Genomic DNA, 26,026 nt, shown 5'->3' on the forward strand with positions numbered 1-26,026 from the left:
CTTTCCCTGTCCATTCCCTTCCCTTCTTCCCTTCCCTTCCCTTCCCTGTCGATTCCCTTCCCTTCTTCCCTTCCCTTCTCTTCCCTTCCCTTCCCTTCTCTTCCCTTCCCTTCCCTTCTCTTCCCTTCCCTTCCCTTCTCTTCCCTTCCCTTCCCTTCCCTTCCCTTCCCTTCCCTTCTCTTCCCTTCCCTTCCCTTCCCTTCCCTTCCCTTCTCTTCCCTTCCCTTCCCTGTCCCTTCCCTTCCCTGTCCCTTCCCTTCCCTTCCCTGTCCCTTCCCTGTCCCTTCCCTTCCCTTCCCTTCCCTTCCCTGTCCCTTCCCTTCCCTGTCCCTTCCCTTCCCTTCTCTTCCCTTCCCTTCCCTGTCCCTTCCCTTCCCTTCCCTTCCCTTCCCTTCCCTTCCCTTCCCTGTCCCTTCCCTTCCCTTCCCTTCCCTTCCCTGTCCCTTCCCTTCCCTGTCCCTTCCCTTCCCTTCCCTGTCCCTTCCCTTCCCTTCCCTTCCCTTCCCTGTCCCTTCCCTTCCCTGTCCCTTCCCTGTCCCTTCCCTTCCCTTCCCTTCCCTGTCCCTTCCCTTCCTTTCCCTGTCCATTCCCTTCCCTTCTTCCCTTCCCTTCCCTTCCCTGTCGATTCCCTTCCCTTCTTCCCTTCCCTTCTCTTCCCTTCCCTTCCCTGTCCCTTCCCTTCCCTTCCCTGTCCCTTCCCTTCCCTTCCCTTCCCTTCCCTGTCCCTTCCCTTCCCTTCTCTTCCCTTCCCTTCCCTGTCCCTTTCCTTCCCTGTCCCTTCCCTTCCCTTCCCTGTCCCTTCCCTGTCCCTTCCCTTCCCTTCCCTTCCCTTCCCTGTCCCTTCCCTGTCCCTTCCCTTCCCTGTCCCTTCCCTTCCCTTCCCTTCCCTGTCCCTTCCCTTCCCTTCCCTTCCCTGTCCCTTCCCTTCCTTTCCCTGTCCCTTCCCTTCTCTTCCCTTCCCTTCCCTTCCCTGTCCATTCCCTTCCCTGTCCCTTCCCTTCCCTTCCCTGTCCCTTCCTTCTCTTCCCTTCCCTTCCCTTCCCTGTCCCTTCCCTTCCCTTCCCTTCTCTTCCCTTCCCTGTCCCTTCCCTTCCCTTCCCTTCCCTTCCCTGTCCCTTCCCTTCCCTTCCCTTCCCTTCCCTGTCCATTCCCTTCCCTTCTTCCCTTCCCTGTCCCTTCCCTTCCCTTCCCTTCCCTTCCCTTCCCTTCCATTCCCTGTCCCTTCCCTTCCCTGTCCCTTCCCTTCCCTGTCCCTTCCCTTCCCTTCCCTTCCCTTCCCTGTCCCTTCCCTTCCCTTCCCTTCCCTGTCCCTTCCCTTCCCTTCCCTTCCCTTCCCTTCCTTTCCCTTCCCTTCCCTTCCCTTCCCTTCCCTTCCCTTCCCGTCCCTTCCCTGTCCCTTCCCTTCCCTGTCCCTTCCCTGTCCCTTCCCTTCCCTGTCGATTCCCTTCCCTTCTTCCCTTCCCTGTCCATTCCCTTCCCTGTCCCTTCCCTTCCCTTCCCTGTCCCTTCCCTGTCCCTTCCCTTCCCTTCCCTTCCCTGTCCCTTCCCTTCCCTGTCCCTTCCCTGTCCCTTCCCTTCCCTTCCCTTCCCTGTCCCTTCCCTTCCTTTCCCTGTCCATTCCCTTCCCTTCTTCCCTTCCCTTCCCTTCCCTGTCGATTCCCTTCCCTTCTTCCCTTCCCTTCTCTTCCCTTCCCTTCCCTTCTCTTCCCTTCCCTTCCCTTCTCTTCCCTTCCCTTCCCTTCTCTTCCCTTCCCTTCCCTTCCCTTCCCTTCCCTTCCCTTCCCTTCTCTTCCCTTCCCTTCCCTTCCCTTCCCTTCCCTTCTCTTCCCTTCCCTTCCCTGTCCCTTCCCTTCCCTGTCCCTTCCCTTCCCTTCCCTGTCCCTTCCCTGTCCCTTCCCTTCCCTTCCCTTCCCTTCCCTGTCCCTTCCCTTCCCTGTCCCTTCCCTTCCCTTCTCTTCCCTTCCCTTCCCTGTCCCTTCCCTTCCCTTCCCTTCCCTTCCCTTCCCTGTCCCTTCCCTTCCCTGTCCCTTCCCTGTCCCTTCCCTTCCCTTCCCTTCCCTTCCCTGTCCCTTCCCTTCCTTTCCCTGTCCATTCCCTTCCCTTCTTCCCTTCCCTTCCCTTCCCTGTCGATTCCCTTCCCTTCTTCCCTTCCCTTCTCTTCCCTTCCCTTCCCTGTCCCTTCCCTTCCCTTCCCTGTCCCTTCCCTTCCCTTCCCTTCCCTTCCCTGTCCCTTCCCTTCCCTTCTCTTCCCTTCCCTTCCCTGTCCCTTTCCTTCCCTGTCCCTTCCCTTCCCTTCCCTGTCCCTTCCCTGTCCCTTCCCTTCCCTTCCCTTCCCTTCCCTGTCCCTTCCCTGTCCCTTCCCTTCCCTGTCCCTTCCCTTCCCTGTCCCTTCCCTGTCCCTTCCCTTCCCTTCCCTTCCCTGTCCCTTCCCTTCCTTTCCCTGTCCCTTCCCTTCTCTTCCCTTCCCTTCCCTTCCCTGTCCATTCCCTTCCCTGTCCCTTCCCTTCCCTTCCCTGTCCCTTCCCTTCTCTTCCCTTCCCTTCCCTTCCCTGTCCCTTCCCTTCCCTTCCCTTCTCTTCCCTTCCCTGTCCCTTCCCTTCCCTTCCCTTCCCTGTCCCTTCCCTTCCCTTCCCTTCCCTTCCCTGTCCATTCCCTTCCCTTCTTCCCTTCCCTGTCCCTTCCCTTCCCTTCCCTTCCCTTCCCTTCCCTTCCCTTCCATTCCCTGTCCCTTCCCTTCCCTGTCCCTTCCCTTCCCTGTCCCTTCCCTTCCCTTCCCTTCCCTTCCCTGTCCCTTCCCTTCCCTTCCCTTCCCTGTCCCTTCCCTTCCCTTCCCTTCCCTTCCTTTCCCTTCCCTTCCCTTCCCTTCCCTTCCCTTCCCTTCCCGTCCCTTCCCTGTCCCTTCCCTTCCCTGTCCCTTCCCTGTCCCTTCCCTTCCCTGTCGATTCCCTTCCCTTCTTCCCTTCCCTGTCCATTCCCTTCTCTTCCCTTCCCTTCCCTTCCCTTCTCTTCCCTTCCCTTCCCTTCCCTTCCCTTCCATTCCCTGTCCCTTCCCTTCCCTGTCCCTTCCCTTCCCTGTACCTTCCCTTCCCTTCCCTTCCCTTCCCTTCCCTTCTCTTCCCTTCCCTTCCCTTCCCTTCCCTTCCCTTCTCTTCCCTTCCCTTCCCTTCCCTTCCCTTCCCTGTCCCTTCCCTTCTCTTCCCTTCCCTTCCCTTCCCTGTCCCTTCCCTTCCCTTCTCTTCCCTTCCCTGTCCCTTCCCTTCCCTTCCCTGTCCCTTCCCTTCCCTTCCCTTCCCTTCCCTTCCCTGTCCATTCCCTTCCCTTCTTCCCTTCCCTGTCCCTTCCCTTCCCTTCCCTTCCCTTCCCTTCCCTTCCCTTCCCTTCCCTTCCCTTCCATTCCCTGTCCCTTCCCTTCCCTGTCCCTTCCCTTCCCTGTACCTTCCCTTCCCTTCCCTTCCCTGTCCCTTCCCTTCCCTTCCCTTCCCTTCCCTTCCATTCCCTGTCCCTTCCCTTCCCTGTCCCTTCCCTTCCCTTCCCTTCCCTTCCCTTCCATTCCCTGTCCATTCCCTTCCCTTCTTCCTTCCCTGTCCCTTCCCTTCCCTTCCCTTCCCTTCTCTTCCCTTCCCTTCCCTTCCCTTCCCTTCCCTTCCCTTCCCTTCCCTTCCCTTCCCTTCCCTTCCCTTCCATTCCCTGTCCCTTCCCTTCCCTGTCCCTTCCCTTCCCTTCCCTTCCCTTCCCTTCCATTCCCTGTCCATTCCCTTCCCTTCTTCCCTTCCCTGTCCCTTCCCTTCCCTTCCCTTCCCTTCTCTTCCCTTCCCTTCCCTTCCCTTCCCTTCTTCCCTTCCCTGTCCCTTCTCTTCCCTTCCCTTCCCTTCCCTTCCCTTCTCTTCTCTTCCCTTCCCTTCCCTTCCCTTCCCTTCCCTTCCTTCCCTTCCCTTCCCTTCCCTTCTCTTCCCTTCCCTTCCCTTCCCTGTCCCTTCCCTTCTCTTCCCTTCCCTTTCCTGTCCCTTCCCTGTCCCTTCTCTTCCCTTCCCTTCCCTTCCCTTCTCTTCCCTTCCCTTCCCTTCCCTTCCCTTCTCTTCCCTTCCCTTCCCTTCCGTGTCCCTTCCCTTCCCTTCTCTTCCCTGTCCCTTCCCTTCCCTTCCCTTCCCTGTCCCTTCCCTTCCCTTCCCTTCCCTTCCCTTCCATTCCCTGTCCCTTCCCTTCCCTTCCCTTCCCTTCTCTTCCCTTCCCTTCCCTTCCCTTCCCTTCCCTTCCCTTCCCTTCCCTTCCATTCCCTGTCCCTTCCCTTCCCTGTCCCTTCCCTTCCCTTCCCTTCCCTTCCCTTCCATTCCCTGTCCATTCCCTTCCCTTCTTCCCTTCCCTGTCCCTTCCCTTCCCTTCCCTTCCCTTCTCTTCCCTTCCCTTCCCTTCCCTTCTTCCCTTCCCTGTCCCTTCTCTTCCCTTCCCTTCCCTTCCCTTCCCTTCTCTTCTCTTCCCTTCCCTTCCCTTCCCTTCCCTTCCCTTCCCTTCCCTTCCCTTCCCTTCCCTTCTCTTCCCTTCCCTTCCCTTCCCTGTCCCTTCCCTTCTCTTCCCTTCCATTCCCTGTCCCTTCCCTTCCCTGTCCCTTCCCTTCCCTTCCCTTCCCTTCCCTTCCCTTCCATTCCCTGTCCATTCCCTTCCCTTCTTCCCTTCCCTGTCCCTTCCCTTCCCTTCCCTTCCCTTCTCTTCCCTTCCCTTCCCTTCTTCCCTTCCCTGTCCCTTCTCTTCCCTTCCCTTCCCTTCCCTTCCCTTCCCTTCTCTTCTCTTCCCTTCCCTTCCCTTCCCTTCCCTTCTCTTCCCTTCCCTTTCCTGTCCCTTCCCTTCCCTGTCCCTTCCCTTCCCTGTCCCTTCCCTTCCCTTCCCTTCCCTTCCCTTCCATTCCCTGTCCATTCCCTTCCCTTCTTCCCTTCCCTGTCCCTTCCCTTCCCTTCCCTTCCCTTCTCTTCCCTTCCCTTCCCTTCCCTTCCCTTCCCTTCCCTTCCCTTCCATTCCCTGTCCCTTCCCTTCCCTGTCCCTTCCCTTCCCTTCCCTTCCCTTCCCTTCCATTCCCTGTCCATTCCCTTCCCTTCTTCCCTTCCCTGTCCCTTCCCTTCCCTTCCCTTCCCTTCTCTTCCCTTCCCTTCCCTTCCCTTCTTCCCTTCCCTGTCCCTTCTCTTCCCTTCCCTTCCCTTCCCTTCCCTTCTCTTCTCTTCCCTTCCCTTCCCTTCCCTTCCCTTCCCTTCCCTTCCCTTCCCTTCTCTTCCCTTCCCTTCCCTTCCCTGTCCCTTCCCTTCTCTTCCCTTCCCTTTCCTGTCCCTTCCATTCCCTGTCCCTTCCCTTCCCTGTCCCTTCCCTTCCCTTCCCTTCCCTTCCCTTCCCTTCCATTCCCTGTCCATTCCCTTCCCTTCTTCCCTTCCCTGTCCCTTCCCTTCCCTTCCCTTCCCTTCTCTTCCCTTCCCTTCCCTTCCCTTCCCTTCCCTTCCCTTCTCTTCCCTTCCCTTTCCTGTCCCTTCCATTCCCTGTCCCTTCCCTTCCCTGTCCCTTCCCTTCCCTTCCCTTCCCTTCCCTTCCATTCCCTGTCCATTCCCTTCCCTTCTTCCCTTCCCTGTCCCTTCCCTTCCCTTCCCTTCCCTTCCCTTCTCTTCCCTTCCCTTCCCCTTCCCTTCCCTTCCCTTCCCTTCCCTTCCATTCCCTGTCCCTTCCCTTCCCTTCCCTTCCCTTCTCTTCCCTTCCCTTCCCTTCCCTTCCCTTCCCTTCCCTTCCCTTCCATTCCCTGTCCCTTCCCTTCCCTGTCCCTTCCCTTCCCTTCCCTTCCCTTCCATTCCCTGTCCATTCCCTTCCCTTCTTCCCTTCCCTGTCCCTTCCCTTCCCTTCCCTTCCCTTCTCTTCCCTTCCCTTCCCTTCCCTTCTTCCCTTCCCTGTCCCTTCTCTTCCCTTCCCTTCCCTTCCCTTCCCTTCTCTTCTCTTCCCTTCCCTTCCCTTCCCTTCCCTTCCCTTCCCTTCCCTTCCCTTCCCTTCCCTTCCCTTCTCTTCCCTTCCCTTCCCTTCCCTGTCCCTTCCCTTCTCTTCCCTTCCCTTTCCTGTCCCTTCCCTGTCCCTTCTCTTCCCTTCCCTTCCCTTCCCTTCTCTTCCCTTCCCTTCCCTTCCCTTCCCTTCCCTTCCCTTCTCTTCCCTTCCCTTCCCTTCCGTGTCCCTTCCCTTCCCTTCTCTTCCCTGTCCCTTCCCTTCCCTTCCCTTCCCTGTCCCTTCCCTTCCCTTCCCTTCCATTCCCTGTCCCTTCCCTTCCCTGTCCCTTCCCTTCCCTTCCCTTCCCTTCCCTTCCATTCCCTGTCCATTCCCTTCCCTTCTTCCCTTCCCTGTCCCTTCCCTTCCCTGTCCCTTCCCTGTCCCTTCCCTTCCCTGTCCCTTTCCTTCTCTTCCCTGTCCCTTCCCTTCCCTTCCCTTCCCTGTCCCTTCCCTTCCCTTCCCTTCCATTCCCTGTCCCTTCCCTTCCCTGTCCCTTCCCTTCCCTTCCCTTCCCTTCCCTTCCATTCCCTGTCCATTCCCTTCCCTTCTTCCCTTCCCTGTCCCTTCCCTTCCCTTCCCTTCCCTTCTCTTCCCTTCCCTTCCCTTCTTCCCTTCCCTGTCCCTTCTCTTCCCTTCCCTTCCCTTCCCTTCCCTTCCCTTCTCTTCTCTTCCCTTCCCTTCCCTTCCCTTCCCTTCTCTTCCCTTCCCTTCCCTTCCCTGTCCCTTCCCTTCTCTTCCCTTCCCTTTCCTGTCCCTTCCCTGTCCCTTCTCTTCCCTTCCCTTCCCTTCCCTTCTCTTCCCTTCCCTTCCCTTCCCTTCCCTTTCCTGTCCCTTCCCTGTCCCTTCCCTTCCATTCCCTTCCCTTCCCTTCCCTTCCATTCCTGTCCCTTCCCTTCCCTGTCCCTTCCCTGTACCTTCCCTTCCCTTCCCTTCCCTGTCCCTTCCCTTCCCTTCCCTTCCCTTCCATTCCCTGTCCCTTCCCTTCCCTTCCATTCCCTGTCCCTTCCCTTCCCTTCCCTTCCCTGTACCTTCCCTTCCCTTCCCTTCCCTTCCCTTCCCTTTCCTGTCCCTTCCCTGTCCCTTCTCTTCCCTTCCCTTCCCTTCCCTTCCCTTCCCTTCCCTTCCCTTCCATTCCCTGTCCCTTCCCTTCCCTGTCCCTTCCCTGTACCTTCCCTTCCCTTCCCTTCCCTTCCCTTCCCTTCCATTCCCTGTCCCTTCCCTTCCCTGTCCCTTCCCTTCCCTTCCCTTCCCTTCCCTTCCATTCCCTGTCCATTCCCTTCCCTTCTTCCCTTCCCTGTTCCTTCCCTTCCCTTCCCTTCCCTTCTCTTCCCTTCCCTTCCCTTCCCTTCTTCCCTTCCCTGTCCCTTCTCTTCCCTTCCCTTCCCTTCCCTTCCCTTCCCTTCTCTTCTCTTCCCTTCCCTTCCTCTTCCCTTCCCTTCCCTTCCCTTCTCTTCCCTTCCCTTCCCTTCCCTGTCCCTTCCCTTCTCTTCCCTTCCCTTTCCTGTCCCTTCCCTGTCCCTTCTCTTCCCTTCCCTTCCCTTCCCTTCCCTTCCCTTCCCTTCCCTTCCCTTCCCTTCCCTTCCCTTCCCTTCTCTTCCCTTCCCTTCCCTTCCGTGTCCCTTCCCTTCCCTTCCCTTCCCTTCCCTTCCCTTCCCTTCCCTTCCCTTCCCTTCCCTTCCCTGTCCCTTCCCTTCCCTTCCCTTCCCTTCTCTTCCCTTCCCTTCCCTTCCCTTCCCTTCCCTTCTCTTCCCTTCCCTTCCCTTCCCTTCCCTTCCCTTCTCTTCCCTTCCCTTTCCTGTCCCTTCCCTGTCCCTTCTCTTCCCTTCCCTTCCCTTCCCTTCCCTTCTCTTCCCTTCCCTTCCCTTCCCTTCCCTTCCCTTCTCTTCCCTTCCCTTCTCTTCCCTTCCCTTCCCTTCCCTTCCCTTCTCTTCCCTTCCCTTCCCTTCCCTTCCCTTCCCTTCCCTTCCCTGTCCCTTCCCTTCCCTTCCCTTCCCTTCCCTTCCCTTCCCTTCCCTTCCCTGTCCCTTCCCTTCCCTTCCCTTCCCTTCCATTCCCTGTCCATTCCCTTCCCTTCTTCCCTTCCCTGTCCCTTCCCTTCCCTTCCCTTCCCTTCTCTTCCCTTCCCTTTCCTGTCCCTTCCCTGTCCCTTCTCTTCCCTTCCCTTCCCTTCCCTTCCCTTCTCTTCCCTTCCCTTCCCTTCCCTTCCCTTCCCTTCTCTTCCCTTCCCTTCCCTTCCCTTCTCTGTCCCTTCCCTTCCCTTCCCTTCCCTTCCCTTCTCTTCTCTTCTCTTCCCTTCCCTTCTCTTCCTTCCCTTCCCTTCCCTGTCCCTTCCCTTCCCTTCCCTTCCCTTCCCTTCTCTTCCCTTCCCTTCCCTTCCCTTCCCTTCCATTCCCTGTCCATTCCCTTCCCTTCTTCCCTTCCCTGTCCCTTCCCTTCCCTTCCCTTCCCTTCTCTTCCCTTCCCTTTCTTGTCCCTTCCCTGTCCCTTCTCTTCCCTTCCCTTCCCTTCCCTTCCCTTCTCTTCCCTTCCCTTCCCTTCCCTTCCCTTCCCTTCCCTTCCCTTCCCTTCCCTTCTCTTCCCTTCCCTTCCCTTCCCTGTCCCTTCCCTTCCCTTCCCTTCCCTTCCCTTCCCTTCCCTTCCCTTCCCTTCCCTTCCCTTCCCTGTCCCTTCCCTTCTCTTCCCTTCCCTTCCCTTTCCTGTCCCTTCCCTGTCCCTTCCCTTCTCTTCTCTTCCCTTCCCTTCCCTTCCCTTCCCTTCTCTTCCCTTCCCTTCCCTTCCCTGTCCCTTCCCTTCTCTTCCCTTCCCTTTCCTGTCCCTTCCCTGTCCCTTCTCTTCCCTTCCCTTCCCTTCCCTTCCCTTCTCTTCCCTTCCCTTCCCTTCCCTTCCCTTCCCTTCCCTTCCCTTCCCTTCTCTTCCCTTCCCTTCCCTTCCCTGTCCCTTCCCTTCCCTTCCCTTCTCTTCCCTGTCCCTTCCCTTCCCTTCCCTTCCCTGTCCCTTCCCTTCCCTTCCCTTCCCTTCCCTTCCCTTCCCTTCCCTGTCCCTTCCCTTCCCTTCCCTGTCCTTTCCCTTCCCTTCCCTTCCCTTCCCTTCCCTTCCCTTCCCTGTCCCTGTCCCTTCCCTTCCCTTCCCTGTCCCTTCCCTTCCCTTCCCTTCCCTTCCCTTCCATTCCCTGTCCATTCCCTTCCCTTCTTCCCTTCCCTGTCCCTTCCCTTCCCTTCCCTTCCCTTCTCTTCCCTTCCCTTCCCTTCTTCCCTTCCCTGTCCCTTCCCTTCCATTCCCTGTCCCTTCCCTTCCCTGTCCCTTCCCTTCCCTTCCCTTCCCTTCCATTCTCTGTCCATTCCCTTCCCTTCTTCCCTTCCCTGTCCCTTCCCTTCCCTTCCCTTCCCTTCTCTTCCCTTCCCTTTCCTGTCCCTTCCCTGTCCCTTCTCTTCTCTTCCCTGTCCCTTCCCTTCCCTTCCCTTCCCTTCCCTTCCCTTCCCTTCCCTTCCCTTCCCTTCCCTTCCCTGTCCCTTCCCTTCCCTGTCCCTTCCCTTCCCTTCCCTTCCCTTCCATTCCCTGTCCATTCCCTTCCCTTCTTCCCTTCCCTGTCCCTTCCCTTCCCTTCCCTTCCCTTCTCTTCCCTTCCCTTTCCTGTCCCTTCCCTGTCCCTTCTCTTCTCTTCCCTTCCATTCCCTTCCCTTCTCTTCCCTTCCCTTCCCTTCCCTGTCCCTTCCCTTCTCTTCCCTTCCCTTCCCTTCTCTTCCCTTCCCTTCCCTTCCCTGTCCCTTCCCTTCCCTTCCCTTCCCTTCCCTTCCCTTCCCTTCCCTTCCCTTCTCTTCTCTTCTCTTCTCTTCCCTTCCCTTCCCTTCCCTTCCCTTCCCTTCCCTTCTCTTCTCTTCTCTTCTCTTCTGTTCCCTTCCCTTCCCTTCCCTTCTCTTCTCTTCTCTTCTCTTCTGTTCCCTTCCCTTCCCTTCCCTTCCCTTCCCTTCCCTTCCCTTCCCTTCCCTTTCCTGTCCCTTCCCTGTCCCTTCTCTTCCCTTCCCTTCCCTTCCCTTCCCTTCCATTCCCTGTCCCTTCCCTTCCCTGTCCCTTCCCTGTACCTTCCCTTCCCTTCCCTTCCCTTCCATTCCCTGTCCCTTCCCTTCCCTTCCATTCCCTGTCCCTTCCCTTCCCTTCCCTTCCCTGTACCTTCCCTTCCCTTCCCTTCCCTTCCCTTCCCTTCCATTCCCTGTCCCTTCCCTTCCCTGTCCCTTCCCTGTACCTTCCCTTCCCTTCCCTTCCCTGTCCCTTCCCTTCCCTTCCCTTCCCTTCCCTTCCCTTCCCTTCCATTCCCTGTCCCTTCCCTTCCCTGTCCCTTCCCTTCCCTTCCCTTCCCTTCCCTTCCATTCCCTGTCCATTCCCTTCCCTTCTTCCCTTCCCTGTTCCTTCCCTTCCCTTCCCTTCCCTTCTCTTCCCTTCCCTTCCCTTCCCTTCTTCCCTTCCCTGTCCCTTCTCTTCCCTTCCCTTCCCTTCCCTTCCCTTCCCTTCTCTTCTCTTCCCTTCCCTTCCCTTCCCTTCCCTTCCCTTCCCTTCCCTTCCCTTCTCTTCCCTTCCCTTCCCTTCCCTGTCCCTTCCCTTCTCTTCCCTTCCCTTTCCTGTCCCTTCCCTGTCCCTTCTCTTCCCTTCCCTTCCCTTCCCTTCCCTTCCCTTCCCTTCCCTTCCCTTCCCTTCTCTTCCCTTCCCTTCCCTTCCGTGTCCCTTCCCTTCCCTTCCCTTCCATTCCCTGTCCCTTCCCTTCCCTGTCCCTTCCCTTCCCTTCCCTTCCCTTCCATTCCCTGTCCATTCCCTTCCCTTCTTCCCTTCCCTGTCCCTTCCCTTCCCTTCCCTTCCCTTCCCTTCTCTTCCCTTCCCTTTCCTGTCCCTTCCCTGTCCCTTCTCTTCCCTTCCCTTCCCTTCCCTTCCCTTCCCTTCCCTTCCCTGTCCCTTCCCTTCCCTTCCCTGTCCCTTCCCTTCCCTTCCCTTCCCTTCCCTTCCCTTCCCTGTCCCTTCCCTTCCCTGTCCCTTCCCTTCCCTTCCCTTCCCTTCCCTTCCCTTCCATTCCCTGTCCATTCCCTTCCCTTCTTCCCTTCCCTGTCCCTTCCCTTCCCTTCCCTTCCCTTCTCTTCCCTTCCCTTTCCTGTCCCTTCCCTGTCCCTTCTCTTCCCTTCCCTTCCCTTCCCTTCCCTTCTCTTCCCTTCCCTTCCCTTCCCTTCCCTTCCCTTCCCTTCTCTTCCCTTCCCTTCCCTTCCCTTCCCTGTCCCTTCCCTTCCCTTCCCTTCCCTTCCCTTCTCTTCTCTTCTCTTCCCTTCCCTTCTCTTCCCTTCCCTTCCCTTCCCTGTCCCTTCCCTTCCCTTCCCTTCCCTTCCCTTCCATTCCCTGTCCATTCCCTTCCCTTCTTCCCTTCCCTGTCCCTTCCCTTCCCTTCCCTTCCCTTCTCTTCCCTTCCCTTTCCTGTCCCTTCCCTGTCCCTTCTCTTCCCTTCCCTTCCCTTCCCTTCCCTTCTCTTCCCTTCCCTTCCCTTCCCTGTCCCTTCCCTTCCCTTCCCTTCCCTTCCCTTCCCTTCCCTTCCCTTCCCTGTCCCTTCCCTTCTCTTCCCTTCCCTTTCCTGTCCCTTCCCTGTCCCTTCCCTTCTCTTCCCTTCCCTTCCCTTCCCTTCCCTTCCCTTCCCTTCCCTTCTCTTCTCTTCCCTTCCCTTCCCTTCCCTGTCCCTTCCCTTCTCTTCCCTTCCCTTTCCTGTCCCTTCCCTGTCCCTTCTCTTCCCTTCCCTTCCCTTCCCTTCCCTTCTCTTCCCTTCCCTTCCCTTCCCTTCCCTTCCCTTCCCTTCCCTTCCCTTCTCTTCCCTTCCCTTCCCTTCCCTGTCCCTTCCCTTCCCTTCCCTTCTCTTCCCTGTCCCTTCCCTTCCCTTCCCTTCCCTGTCCCCTTCCCTTCCCTTCCCTTCCCTTCCCTTCCCTTCCCTTCCCTTCCCTTCCTTCCCTTCCCTTCCCTTCCCTGTCCCTTCCCTTCCCTTCCCTGTCCCTTCCCTTCCCTTCCCTTCCCTTCCCTTCCATTCCCTGTCCATTCCCTTCCCTTCTTCCCTTCCCTGTCCCTTCCCTTCCCTTCCCTTCCCTTCTCTTCCCTTCCCTTCCCTTCTTCCCTTCCCTGTCCCTTCCCTTCCATTCCCTGTCCCTTCCCTTCCCTGTCCCTTCCCTTCCCTTCCCTTCCATTCCATTCCCTGTCCATTCCCTTCCCTTCTTCCCTTCCCTGTCCCTTCCCTTCCCTTCCCTTCTCTTCCCTTCCCTTTCCTGTCCCTTCCCTGTCCCTTCTCTTCTCTTCCCTGTCCCTTCCCTTCCCTTCCCTTCCCTTCCCTTCCATTCCCTGTCCCTTCCCTTCCCTGTCCCTTCCCTTCCCTTCCCTTCCCTTCCATTCCCTGTCCATTCCCTTCCCTTCTTCCCTTCCCTGTCCCTTCCCTTCCCTTCCCTTCCCTTCTCTTCCCTTCCCTTTCCTGTCCCTTCCCTGTCCCTTCTCTTCTCTTCCCTTCCCTTCCCTTCCCTGTCCCTTCCCTTCCCTTCCCTTCCCTTCCCTTCTCTTCCCTTCCCTTCCCTTCCCTGTCCCTTCCCTTCTCTTCCCTTCCCTTCCCTTCTCTTCCCTTCCCTTCCCTTCCCTGTCCCTTCCCTTCCCTTCCCTTCCCTTCCCTTCCCTTCCCTTCCCTTCCCTTCTCTTCTCTTCTCTTCTCTTCTCTTCTCTTCCCTTCCCTTCCCTTCCCTTCCCTTCCCTTCTCTTCTCTTCTCTTCTCTTCTGTTCCCTTCCCTTCCCTTCCCTTCCCTTCCCTTCCCTTCTCTTCTCTTCTCTTCTGTTCCCTTCCCTTCCCTTCCCTGTCCCTTCCAGCTCTATTCTAATCTTCAAAGGAGTGAAACCTGGAGCAATCCAGTTTCACAATTACTTAATTAGGTCCTTCAGCCTGTATTTTTCAGACTTCTGCTCAGAGGGACATCCTCTAGCGAGGTGATTGAGTTTCTGATCAGAAAAAAAAAGACCTCCACGAATTTCAGTTTTTTTTCTCCACTCCTATAGACCCATGAGTCTGCCTGTTGCATCTCTGTATGAATCGTGGTTATAGTCTGGCTGCTGGTCAATTCAGCTGCAGGCTGGCTCAAGCCATGTGGCAGTCTCTTCCAAATCTGCACCATCAAGGCTGACCCCAGCCAGAGCATAGAACCGTGACGGTGAACCTGTGGCACGCCTGCCAGAGGTGGCACACAGAGCCCTCTCTGCTGGCACACGTGCCATCGCCCCAAGTCAGATCTCCGTGGCGTTTCTTTCGTGAGCTTCTGTTTCCCTGCAAACGACGAAACAGAAGCTCACGAAAGAAAAAGGTCTTACCTCTTGCCACGCTGCCAGTGTTGGGATGCCCCTCCCCCTGCCGGTCTTCGGGTCTTCAGGTCTCTGCTGCGCATGCATGCACGTTTGCACATGTGCACGTGCACGCACCTTCACACGCACCTTTCAGTTTGGGCAAGCACACGCACACAGTTTGGGCACTCGGCGTCTAAAAGGTTTGTCATCACTGGCATAGAACAACTCAGAAAAGTAGTGCAAGGTCAGAAGATGTGGAGAGACCTGGCCCATAGAATCACCAAGAGTCGGACTGAATGAATAGCTCCTTCTTCTCCTTCTCCTTCTCCTTCTCCTTCTCCTTCTCCTTCTCCTTCTCCTCCTCCTTCTCCTTTTCCCATTCTCCTCCTCCTCCTCCTCCTTCGCCTTCGCCTTCTCTTCTCCTTCTCCTTCTCTTCTTCTCCTTCTTCTCCTTCTCCTTCTCCTCTCCTCCTTCTCCTTCTTCTCCTCTTCCTATTCTCCTCCTCCTCCTCCTTCTCCTTCTTCTTCTCTTCCCATTCTCTCCTCCTCCTCCTTCTCTTCTCCTTCTCCTTCTCTCCTTCTCCTTCTCCTTCTCCTCTCCTCCTTCTCCTTCTTCTTCTCTTCCCATTCTCCTCCTCCTCCTCCTTCTCCTTCTCCTTCTCTTCCCATTCTCTCCTCCTCCTCCTTCTCTTCTCCTTCTTCTCTCCTTCTCCTTCTCCTTCTCCCCCTTCTCCTTCTCCTTCTCCTTCTCCTTCTCCTTCTCCTTCTCCTTCTCCTTCTCCTTCTCCTCCTTCTCCTTCTTCTTCTCTTCCCATTCTCCTCCTCCCACTCCTCCTCCTCCTCCTCCTCCTCCTCCTCCTCCTCCTCCTCCTCCTCCTCCTCTGTAAACCACTTAGAGAAAGCTATAAAGCACTATGAAGTGGTATATAAGTCTAAGTGCTATTGCTATTGTATAACTCATACATAGGTGGACAGTTCTGAAATGGTACCCAATTTACCTGTTAGGAATGTTTTAACATTTAAGAAATAGGGAAATAGGAAATAGGGAAATTCTTCCAAATCTAGTGTCAAAGCCTCTGGAGTACCGGATTGAGGACTATATGGATTTTTACTAGAAGAGCCCTCAAATCTTCTGCTCAAAATAAAATTCCCTATACCACCAGGCTTGAAATTTTACATCTGGGTAGCCTTGAACTACGCCGTCTACGTTCCGACCTATGCTTAGTTCGTAAGATTATTTACCAAAAACGTCCTACCTGTAAATGAGTCCTTTAATTTCAACCGCAATAATACAAGGGCTATCAATAGATTCAAACTCAATGTAAATAGCTCTAATCTTGATTGTAGGAAATATGACTTCTGCAATAGAGTAGAAAATGTCACGAACACTCTACCTGATCCTGTTAGGCCTGCCTACCGTGGACCTTTCACATTTCTTCAGAGGTCCCTAAGGGGCCGTGCATAGGCGCATCAGCGTGCCTACCGTCCCTGTCCCACTGTTTCCATTGATATGTAATCATCCTATGTGCTTATGGCTATGTTTCGCTTATTTATTTCCTTTTATTTGTGCCATTTTTTTTGTGTCCATGTCTATGGCTATACTGTTACTTGTTTCCTTGTACTTGTTGACAAATAAATAAATAAAATAAATATATATAATTAGAACATGTATAACATTTAGTTTGGACAACATGGTTGTCTGAAAAAGAAACTGTGTGTGTGCATGTGTGTGTGTGTCTCCCAAGATTTTATTTATTTATTTATTTATTTTTAAATTTGTATACCGCCCTTCTCCCTGAGGACTCAGGGCGGTGAACAGCCAAGTAAAAGCATAAACTACAAACATTAAAATACAATTAAAAAGATATATATAAATTTGGCCCCATGATAAAAAACAATAACAAACAATTAAAAACATTTTAAAAAGTGTTAGGCCAGCCCGGCTTGCTGGAAAAAGAAGGTTTTTAGGGCACGGCGGAAGGCACCGAGGTCTTGGATTCTCCTTATCTCTGGAGGCAGCTGATTCCAGAGGGTTGTGCTGTATTGCTTCTTTAAAGCAGAGGTGACCAGCTGCTGACTTAGCTGCTGGATCGCTTTACTCTTCTCTGCCACTTTTCTTAATAATCATTTGGATATTTGGCCATTGTTGGAGGAAAATTTTATGCAAAGGGTTGCCATTTGCATGAGATTGGGTGGAATTGTTCCCTTCCTGCCTGACAGCTGTCTTGAATGGAAAAGAAGTAAAGCAAAATACTGGGTGGATAAATATATATCCTCTCAAACGTGCTTCTCTTCGTTGTGTCATCCTATCAGATTCAACATCCCAACCCTTCTCCTTTGATGTTCCCATAATGGCATATCACCACGAGAACTTTGCTGATGAGTGGCTGTAACATCTTTTAATACAGTAACATCTCCCTTGTAAGTATGGGGAGTCCTTTACTTACAACGGTTCTGTTTAGGGACCGTTCAAAGTTACAGCGGCACTGAAAAATTTGGCTCATGCCCGTTTTTGAGTTACAACCTTTGCAACATCCCCCTGGTCACGTGATCGGCAACTGGTTCATATTTATGACGGTTATGCAATCCCCTTTGGCGACCTTCAGTGATTCACTTAATAACTGTGGCAAGAGAGGTCATAAAACGGGGCAAAACTCACTTAACAAATGTTTCATTAAATGACAGAAATTTTGGGCTCAATTGTGGTCATAAGTCAAGGACTCCCTGTCTCCAACTTTTCCTTTCGTGCTCACAGTATTTTATTATTTGTTTTGAACAGGAGGTTAGCATGTGATGGAGTGTCATTTGTCCTAGGACCATCATGATACACCTGGCATTGTGGTGGCTCTTACTGGATACCTGTGAAGAAAGAAAGAGAGCGAGAAAGAAAGGGAGAGAGAGAAAGAGAGTGAGAAAGGGAGAGAGAGAAAGGGCGAAAGAGAGAGAAAGGGAGGGAGAAAGAAAGAAAGAAAGAGAGAGAAAGGGAGAGAGAAAGAAAGAGAGTGAGAAAGGAAAAGAGAGTGAGAAAGGAAAAGAGTGAGAAAGGAAAAGAGGAGAGAGAGTGAGAAAGAAGAGAGAGAGAGAAAGAACAGAGAGAAAGGGAGAGAGAAAGAAAGTGAGAAAGATAGAGTGAGAAAGGGAGAGAGAGAGAAAGGGAGAAAGAGAGAAAGGGAGAAAGAGAAAGGGAGAGAAAGAAAGGGAGAGGGAAAAAGAAAGAAAGGGAGGGAGAAAGAAAGAGTGAGAAAGAGAGAAAGAAGAGAGAAAGGAAAAGAGAGAAAGAGAGAGAGAGAAGGAGAGAAAGAAGAGAGAGAAAGAGCAAAAGAGAGAGAAAGGGAGGGAGAAAGAAAGAGAGAGAAAGGGAGAGAGAAAGAGTGAGAAACGAAAAGAGTGAGAAAGGAAAAGAGGAGAGAGAGTGAGAAAGAAGAGAGAGAGGAGAGAGAGAAAGAGAGAAAGAAAGAGAGAAAGAACAGAGAGAGAAAGGGAGAGAAAGATAGAGAGAGAGTGAGAAAGGGAGAGAGAGAGAGAAAGGGAGGAAGAGAGAAAGGGAGAAAGAGAAAGGGAGAGAAAGAAAGTGAGAGGGAAAGAGAAAGAAAGGGAGGGAGAAAGAAAGAGTGAGAAAGAGAGAAAGAAGAGAGAAAGGAAAAGAGAGAGAGAAAGAAAGAGAGAAAGGGAGAGAGAGAGAGAGGGAAAGAGATGGAGATCATCTGTAACATCCCACTGTTATATAGGCAGACCAAAAGGTCCGTACTGTGTTAAAAGAAATATACATGAAAAATGCACGAAGTCTTCAGGTGGATTTTAATTGCAAAATAAAGCGATCATGGGATGGGAAGCAGATGGCTGTGGATGTGCAAACATGCAAACAGTCCCACTCGCCTTCAAATGCCATTGTGGCTTTCAAACTCCAAAGAGGGACCCTTCCCACGTGCTTTGCAAAGTGCCTCTTTCAGCTGCTTTAGGATGCCTTTTTTTACCCCACATCAATAACCTGCCTTATTGTTTGCAGCAGTCTGATGCACTCTCCATCATTTCTTCCAGGTTGGGAATCGCAGCTTCTGGAAACCGGGTTTTTGGCAATCTTCCTGTGTCCTTTGTGGACTCTTTCCCGGGTGGCCAAGGATACCCCTCCTTCCTTTATTGTCATCTGGGCCTATCGTTGGCTTATTTTCAGAATCATGCTTGGAGCGGTAAGTCCGTCATGGTAGGAATTGTTTTGCCGGAGGCATGAAAACGATGCCCAATATTTCCTAATTTTTGGGCAAAGCCACCAGACGTGGAAGAAATTAGGAAATATTGAGGGAAAAATAAGAATTTGGACAGGAGCCTGAGTGGCGCAGCAGACTAATGCTACTGTTAAAGGTAGTATTTAGCTTCCAGCTGCCTGCAATTACTGTGAGTTCAATTCTCACCAGGCTCAAGGTTGACTCAGCCTTCCATCCTTTCTAAGGTAGGTAAAATGAGGACCCGGTTTGTGGGGGCAATAAGCTGACTTTGTATAAAATATACAATAGTATGAAGGCTGTAGTAGGAGCCTGAGTGGCGTAGGAGGCTAATGCCTCCTAAGGCAGCATTTAACATCCAGCTGCCTGCAATTATTGCGAGTTCAATTCTTACCAGGCTCAAAGTTGACTCAGCCTTCCATCCTTTCTAAGGTGGGTAAATTGAGGACCCAGTTTGTGGGGGCAATAAGATGACTTTGTATAAAATATACAAAAGTATGAAGGCTATTGCTTAACGCATTGTAAGCCGCCCTGAGTCTCCGGAGAAGGGCAGCATATAAATAAATAAATAAAAAAACCATTGGAAAAAATAGAACTCAAACCAGAGATTTTCCTACTAGGGATGATTAAAGAAAACTATAGGAAAGAAATAAAGTATTTAATATTACACATAGTCACTGCAGCCAGATTGGCGCTCGCCCAATGTTGGAAAACTGATCAACTGCCAACAGATCAATTGCTAATCCAAAAAATCTATAACTGTGCGGAAATGGACAAACTAACATTTGAATTGAAGGATAAGGTAGATTCAAAATGTTATATAGCGTGGAATAAGTGGTATGATTGGATAACTTGCAGAAATGAGAGTAAATGTAAAATTCTGTACGATAATAATAATTAACAAATATGCACCGTTAATAAGATAATGGACATGTGACCAAAGTCACTTTTTCTTTTTATGTATTGTCGTCTGTATATTTTATATGTTTAATAAAGTTTTGTTTTAAAAAGAAAAAAGAAAAAAAGAAAATGATGCCTGACGGGGAGAAAGGGATGGATTTATTTTATTCACGAAATAGAGAACTCTCAAGAGAGCCTTCGACTCATGTGAATTCAGACAGTTCTCACACTGACTCATATTTATGACGGCCGCAGTGTCCCAGATCCCCTTTTGAGACCTTCTGACAAGCAAAGTCAATGGGGAACCCTGATTTACTCAACAATTGTGTGACTAACTTAACAACTGCAGTGTTTCGCTCAACAACAATGGCAAGAAAGGTTGTAAAGCTCACTGAACAAATGTTCAGGGCTCAATTATGATCGTAAGTCGAGGACTACCTGTGTTGCTCTCAGAGTTGGAAAAAGGAAATCAAATGTTCTTAACTGCTAGGGATCATCTCTTCGTTTCCCATCTGACGGGGAACATACCATAGAATTATAGGACTGGAAGGGACTTTGGAAGTCTTCTGTTGTTGTTTTTAGTTGCAAAGTTGTGTCCGACCCATCGTGACCCCATGGACAACGTTCCTCCAGGCCTTCCTGTCCTCTACCATCCCCCGGAGACCATTTAATGTCACGCCGACTGCTTCAGTGACTCCATCCAGCCACCTCGTTCTCTGCCTTCCCCTTCTTCTTTTGCCCTCAATCGTTCCCAGCATTAGGCTCTTCTCCAGGGAGTCCTTCCTCCTCATTAGGTGGCCAAAGTATTTGAGTTTCCTCTTCAGGATCTGGCCTTCTAAACAGCGGTCAGGGTTGATCTCCTCTAGGACTGACCGATTGGATCGCCTTGCAGTCCAAGGGGCTCGCAGGAGTCTTCTCCAGCACCAGAGTTCAAAGGCCTCAATTCTTTGGCGCTCAGCCTTCCTTATGGTCCAACTTTCCCAGCTGTACATTGCAACTGGGAAAACTGGGAAGTCTTCTAGTCTAGTCTAGTTTTCTAGTCTTCTAGTCCAAGCTTCCTCCCAAAGTCTTCAAACCATTTGGGACAATCATTTTCTTCCAATCGTTTCTAGAAAACCTCCAGCAACAGAGCCCCCAAATTCCGAAAGGCAACCTGATCTACTGCTTAATAGTTCATACTGTTAGAAAATCCCTCCTTATTTCCAGGATCTCCTTGAGAATTTTTCTGCCAAAGTTCCTCCAGATTTTTCCAGAGGAAGGAGAAATTCCACAGCCATTTCTTAAGGACAGAACCTCATAGTTAGTTGGAATTTTAAGTTGCTACATTACACTGGTTAGTGTGGGTGTCAGCAATCCGCGACTCCGGAGCCGCATGCGGTTCTTTGGCCCCTCTGCTGCAGCTTCCTGTCCCATCATTGGATGGCCCCACCCCTCACCCTCCCCTCCCAGTTACTCCTTGCCTGGCCTTGGAAATCCGAGAGATACGGGGAGGGGGAGAGGGGGAGAGAGAGACATAGATACAGAGAGAGAGAGAGATACAGGGAGAGAGGGGAAGAGAGAGAGGGAGAGAGAGAGAATACAGAGGGCGGAGAGAGAGACAGAGAGAGGGAGAGAACAACCGGTTCTCTGCCCTAATAACCAGCTGGGTAGGCGTGGCTAGGGGAGTCATGTGACTGGGTGGGAGTGAGTGATGTTGAGTTGGCCACGCCCAACCAGGTTTTGTGGCTCCCAGTGTTTTTTTTTTTTTCTCTGTGGGAAACGGGTCCAAATGGCTCTTTGAGTGCTTAAGGTTGCAGACCCCTGGGTTAGTGGCTAAGAGATATTTTCTTTCTTGGCTCATTCTTCTTGTTCTATGTCTTTTACTAAGTGTTTATTTGATGGTGTCATTATTCCCAATCATTTCATGGTCTGTCCAGAGTACCCTACTCCTCAGGCAATTGGGGAAAAAAACAAAGAAACATCCATTTCAATATTGGCTAAAGCTGTGTAGAATTTCTTTGAAAAGAAAGGAAATGCATGCTACACAAGACTTTGAAGGAGGAAGGCACCGCTTATTATGGGAAAAAAGGCCGATGTAAGTTCAGTGGTGGCACAGTGGTTAGAATGCAGTATTGCAAGCTAATTCTGCCCACTGCCAGCAGTTCGATCCTGAGCAGCTCAAGGTTGAATCAGCCTTCCATCCTTCCGAGGTTGGTAAAACGAGGACCCAGATTGTTGGGGGCCATAGGCTGATCCTGTAAACCGCTTAGAGAGGGCTGTAAAACACTGTGAAGCAGTATATACAGTAAGTCTAAGCGCTATTGCTCTTTTTTTTTATTTAAAAAGTTTTAATCAATACAACAATTTTCTCCCCTCCACCCCTCTCCTTCCACCCCCTTCCCTCCCCCTCTCCCTCTAACCCCCCTCCCCCCAACCACCACCCCCCGGACTTCCCAGAGCAAAAACAGGGTATAACATAATAAACATAAGTTAAAATAAGCTAACTTTCTATAGTCTCCAAACTCCTTCTTGGTTTTTAACTCCCCTTACCACTATCTAATCATATTTCAAAAAGAAAATATAAGTTTCATTCATAAGCTATTTGAAACTTTTTGGTCCAATATTTGTTTCGAATATAATCAATCCATCTTCTCCATTCCGATATATATCTTTCATTTGAATAGTCCTTCAAATACGCTGAAATTTTGGCCGTCTCTGCTAAGTTGACTACTTTTAATGTCCATTCTTCAATAGTAGGCAAATCTTCCTTCTTCCAGTACTGCGCCACCAAGAGTCTAGCTGCAGTTATTAAATTTAAAATCAGCTTAGTCTCGATAACGTTACAATCTGTAATTATACCTAACAGAAAAAACTGTGGTGTGAATTTTATCTTCTTTTTAAGGATATTTTGCATAATCCACCATATTTTTATCCAAAATGCCTTAATTTTTTTAATGTCCACCAAATATGATAATACGTGGCATCTTCAAGAGCTGTTGCTCTTCAATGCAAGTTCAAGGAAGGCAGAGAGTCAGAAGAAGCCAAAGGAAGGAGGGCTGTTTTCTGAAAGTGATGTTTCTCCAGCCAGCCTTGGACTGACTCTCTTCTCTTAGCGCTAACTGGTGGCTCACAGCTCTTTGCTGGAGATGATCACCGCCTAGATTCCCGTGATAAGCAAAGTCAAAATGTAAAGATAATTGTGCATCGACTCTGGGATGTCAGAGTACCAGAACAGGTGACAGCTTGATGACAGGCGGCTAAATTCGACTGCCTTCGTCTTCAACCCTGCAGAATAAAGTCTCCTCCTCACGATGTTTGAGCAGCTCTACGACGGGTGTTTGAGCTTATTAAAAGTCATTTCTATCTACCGGTATTAAAAATGGCACACCTGGGTTCCTCTGGGAGCTTTCTAAATTTCCATAACGTTCACTTCTGCTCTCTATCTCCAAGGCAGAAATTTACTTAAGACTGAAAAGCGCGAATTATTTCTTCTGTCACTTTCTCCTAATTCAGGGGTCTCCAACCTTGGCAACTTTAAGACTTGTGGATAAGGCTGGCATTAAAATTCCAGGCTACCCCCCCCCCCCGGTAACTGAAAGGGGGGACTCACCAGTGGAAAAGATGCCAATTTGTATTTGGATGAGGCATTCCAGGGAAGGGGATTAGAAATAATTTGGTACAGCTGAAGTGATGGAGGGATCAGTTTTAAGAAACATAGCCCCCTCCCCCAAATGTCAGGGCTAGAAATGTGTGTATTTCCACCACAAAACAAATGTGTGAGAAAAGGAAATTATTCCTATGTACATCGTCAGATTCTTTGCATTTGCAAGACAGTTGTGAAATTAAGGTATTCCATATTTAAAATAAATTTACTAACCCCCACCATAAACAGGATTGCCAAGGCATGTAGTCTCTCTAAATATGAGCCAGCAGTGTGCAGCGGCAACCAAAAGAGCCAATGCAATCCTAAATTGCATTAACAGAGGGATACAATCAAGATCAAGGGAGGTACTAATACCACTCTATAAAGCCTTAGTAAGACCACACCTAGAATACTGCATTCCAATTTTGGTCACCACACTATAAAAAAGTTCTTGAGACTCTAGAAAGAGTGCAGAGAAGAGCAACCAGGGTGATTAGGGGACTGGAGGCTAAAACATACGATGAACGGTTGCAGGAACTGGGCATGGCTAGTCTAGTGAAGAGAAGGACCAGGGGAGACAGGATAGCAGTCTTCCAATACTTGTGGGGCTGCCACAGAGAGGAGGGGTCAAGCTATTCTCCAGAGCACCTGAAGATCAGACAAGGAATCATGGATGGAAACTGGAGAGATTCAACCTAGAAATGAGGAGGAATTTTCTGACAGAACAATCAACCCATGGAACAGAAGTTGCCTTTGGAAGTTCTGGGAGCTTCATCCCTTGAGACTTTCAAGAAAAGATTGGACTGCTATTTGTCAGAAATGGTGTAGGGTCTCCTGCCTGAACAGGGGTGTTGGACTAAATGACCTATAAGATCCCTTCCAACTCTGCTAATCTGTAAATCTGTAAATCTTCTCAGCTATGGTTCCATGTAGAAATGGTTCACCATTTATATTTCTGGGACTTTTTTTCCTGTTATCCCACTCTGCCTGGGATTTCCTTGTGGTCTCCCATCCAAGCCGTAATCAAACTCCACCCTGCCTTATTTCAAAGCCTAGACAAGATCCTTTTTTTTTTTTTTAATTTGATTTATATGCCGCCCTTCTCCGGAGACTCAGGGCGGCTTACAATGCGTTAAGCAATAGCCTTCATACTTTTGTATATTTATACAAAGTCATCCTTGAAAAGGAAGTATGCAAAAAGGAAGTAATGTACCTGCCTCCTGCAACCTATTCTCAACAAATCTAAGATGGCCCTGCTTTTTTTTTTTTAAGTTAATTATTTAGGGAAGAAAATGTTCCTTTCTGATTGATACAGTAAGATGTCCCAGTCTTGGCTTATTTAGCATACTTAAATAAAAATGCAAACAAGTAAAAATAATTAATGTGTGACAACAATGAAGCAGATATTTTTCTCTCCTTTAACAGATTGGCACCAGTAAACTATGGCAATCTGTAAGATCACAGCTCAAAAAAAAATTGGTGGAAAACGAGTGGGTCTCAAAAGACTTTTCAAAGGTCTGTGGTGACAGAGATTGACAGATGTCAGAATAAAATATAATATAAAACAGCACTGCGAGGAGCCATTAGACCTTTTAATCTCCCTTCGTATTCAGTTTGTTCGTTGATTGATTTATATTATACTTCTGATCTTCTCCAAAGCCATTAATTACATCATTGTTTTTCTTTATTTGAACATTTTAGAAACTTTGAGTGTTTTAAGCGGCCTTAAGGCAGTGATATTTTTAAAAACAAATTATTTGTTTATTAAATGTAAAATAGTTAATAGCGTTATCAATAACTTTAAAACTATTTATTTATTTAAAAATTCCACCAGCCTACACACAACAACTCTGGATGGTTAAAACTATTCTGTTTCCCCGAAAATAAGACCCAACTGGAAAATAAGTCCTAGCATGATATTTCAGGATGCTCGTAATATAAGCCCAACCCCCAAAATAAGCCCCAGTTAAGAGTGTCAGCCAGATGGATGCATTTAGTACCATATTTCCCCAAAAATAAGACCTAACCAGAAAATAAGCCCTAATGTGTCTTCTGGAGCAAAAATTAATATAAGACCCGGTCTTATTTTCAGGGAAACACGGTAAATGAAATTCAATTAAAAAATTGCCTTGGAGACTCATCAGTTGGAAACCAAATATCCCAGCCAGGTAAATTCCAAAGCAAATCTTCATTTTGCCACTGTAAGGCCATCCATCAAAACAAGAGAACACAGTAGGTAAAAATGGAGCTATTTAAACAGAAGAAAAATTAAGTGGGACTTTTTAAACCTGGGGAAGGATGCAGAGCAGAGCCGAATTGAGCCACCTGGAAATATATTTATGGGAAGACGGGGTGGGCAGTGGGGCAGGTTGTGGACTATTGGCTGGGAGAACCAGGTGTAAGAAGCAAAGGATGAACTTTATCTTCTTTTTAAGAATATTTTGCATAATCCACCAAATTTTAATCCAAAATGCCTTGATTTTTTTTACATGTCCACCATATATGATAATACGTGGCATCATCACACTTGCATCTCCAAAACTTGGATTGTAAACCTGGATACATACAAGCTAAATTTTTAGGATCTAGATGCCATCTATAAAACATTTTATAAAAATTTTCTCTCAAGTTTTGGGCTTGCGTAAATTTTACGTTTCTAACCCATATTTTTTCCCATGTTTCCCTCATTATTGGTTCCTCAATATTTTGTGCCCATTTTATCATACAGTCTTTGACTAACTCCGTTTCTATATCAATATATTATACAACCTTTTTATGTGCAGTTGTTTTATTGGGTATAATTACAGATTGTATGGTTATAGAGACTAATTTGATTTTGAACTTAATAACCGCAGCCAGACTTTTGGTGGCACAGTCCTGGAAGAAGGAAGATCTACCTACTATTGAAGAATGGACACTAAAAGTAGTGAATTTAGCGGAGATGGCTAAAATTTCAGCATATTTGAAGGATTACTCAAATGAAAGATATATATTGGAATGGAGAAGATGGATTGACTATATTCAAAATAAATATGGGACTAAAAAGTTTCAAATAGCTTATGAATGAAAAAAAGATATTTAAGGGAATTCTTATATTCAGTCATGTAAAGTGGAGTTAAAGTGCAAGAGGGAGATAGGAGTTTATAGATAGTTTGCATATGTTAGCTTATGTTTGTTAAATGCTATACCCTGTATTTTGCTCTGGGAAGTCCGGGGGGGGGGGAGGAGGGGTGGGTTGGGATGGGGGAGGAGGGGTGGGAAAATTGTTTGTAAAATTTTTTTAAAAAAACTTTTCAATTAAAAAAAAAAAGAAGAAGCAAAGGATGGAAACTAATCGAGGACAGGAGCAACCTGGAATTAAAGAAAAAAATTCCTAACAGTGAGAACAATTAATCAGTGGAATGGCTTGTCTCCAGAAGTTGTGTGTGCTCTTATCATTGGAGGCTTTCAAAAAGAAACCGGACAGCCACTTGTCTGATATGATATAGGGTAGCAAGCGTAGCCATATCGGTGGGCACACGAGCTCAGCTCCGGCGTGCATTCGTGTGCCGGCCAGCTGATTTTTGGGCCTTCTGGACCCACCAGAAGTTGGCAAACAGACCGTTTTCGGCCTCCGGGGGTGGGGTGGGAAGGCCGTTTTTGCCCTCTCCAGATTCCTAGAAAGGCTCTGGAGCCTGGGGAGAGAGAAAAACGGGCCCACTGGGCCATCACGTGCCAGGAGCTGGGCGGGAGGGGGAGGTCACACGCACATGTGTGGGGGCGGGGCACATAGAATTATGGGTGTGGGCACGCATACGCCCCCCACGTGTTACCCCTGCTCCTGGCACGTGATGACAAAAAGGTTAGCCATCACTGATACAGAGTTTCCTACCTGAGCAGGAACTCATAAGGTATCAATAGGAGAAGGTAGTAAGAAAGATGAGAAGGATAATAGTTTATTTATTTAAAGCAC

The 26,026-nt window shown here is 50.1% G+C and overlaps 1 protein-coding gene across 4 annotated transcripts in view; it reads left to right on the forward strand.

Moving 5' to 3' along the window:
* LMF1 (lipase maturation factor 1) overlaps positions 1 to 26,026 on the forward strand; it is a 227,315-nt gene that overhangs the window by 90,211 nt on the left and 111,078 nt on the right. For 3 of the 4 annotated variants that reach the window (XM_087878504.1, XM_087878506.1, XM_087878505.1), the window contains one exon: positions 17,371 to 17,519. In XM_087878504.1, the coding sequence (XP_087734630.1) occupies positions 17,371 to 17,519 (149 nt within the window). Of the gene's footprint in view, positions 1 to 15,645; positions 15,754 to 17,370; positions 17,520 to 26,026 lie in introns of those variants that run through there. The other variant, XM_060685292.2, reaches the window with a different exon arrangement.

This window comes from Pantherophis guttatus, chromosome 14 (genome assembly GCF_059756535.1).
Source record: "Pantherophis guttatus breed Tessera chromosome 14, ASM5975653v1, whole genome shotgun sequence".
Classification (NCBI taxonomy): Eukaryota; Metazoa; Chordata; class Lepidosauria; order Squamata; family Colubridae; genus Pantherophis; species Pantherophis guttatus.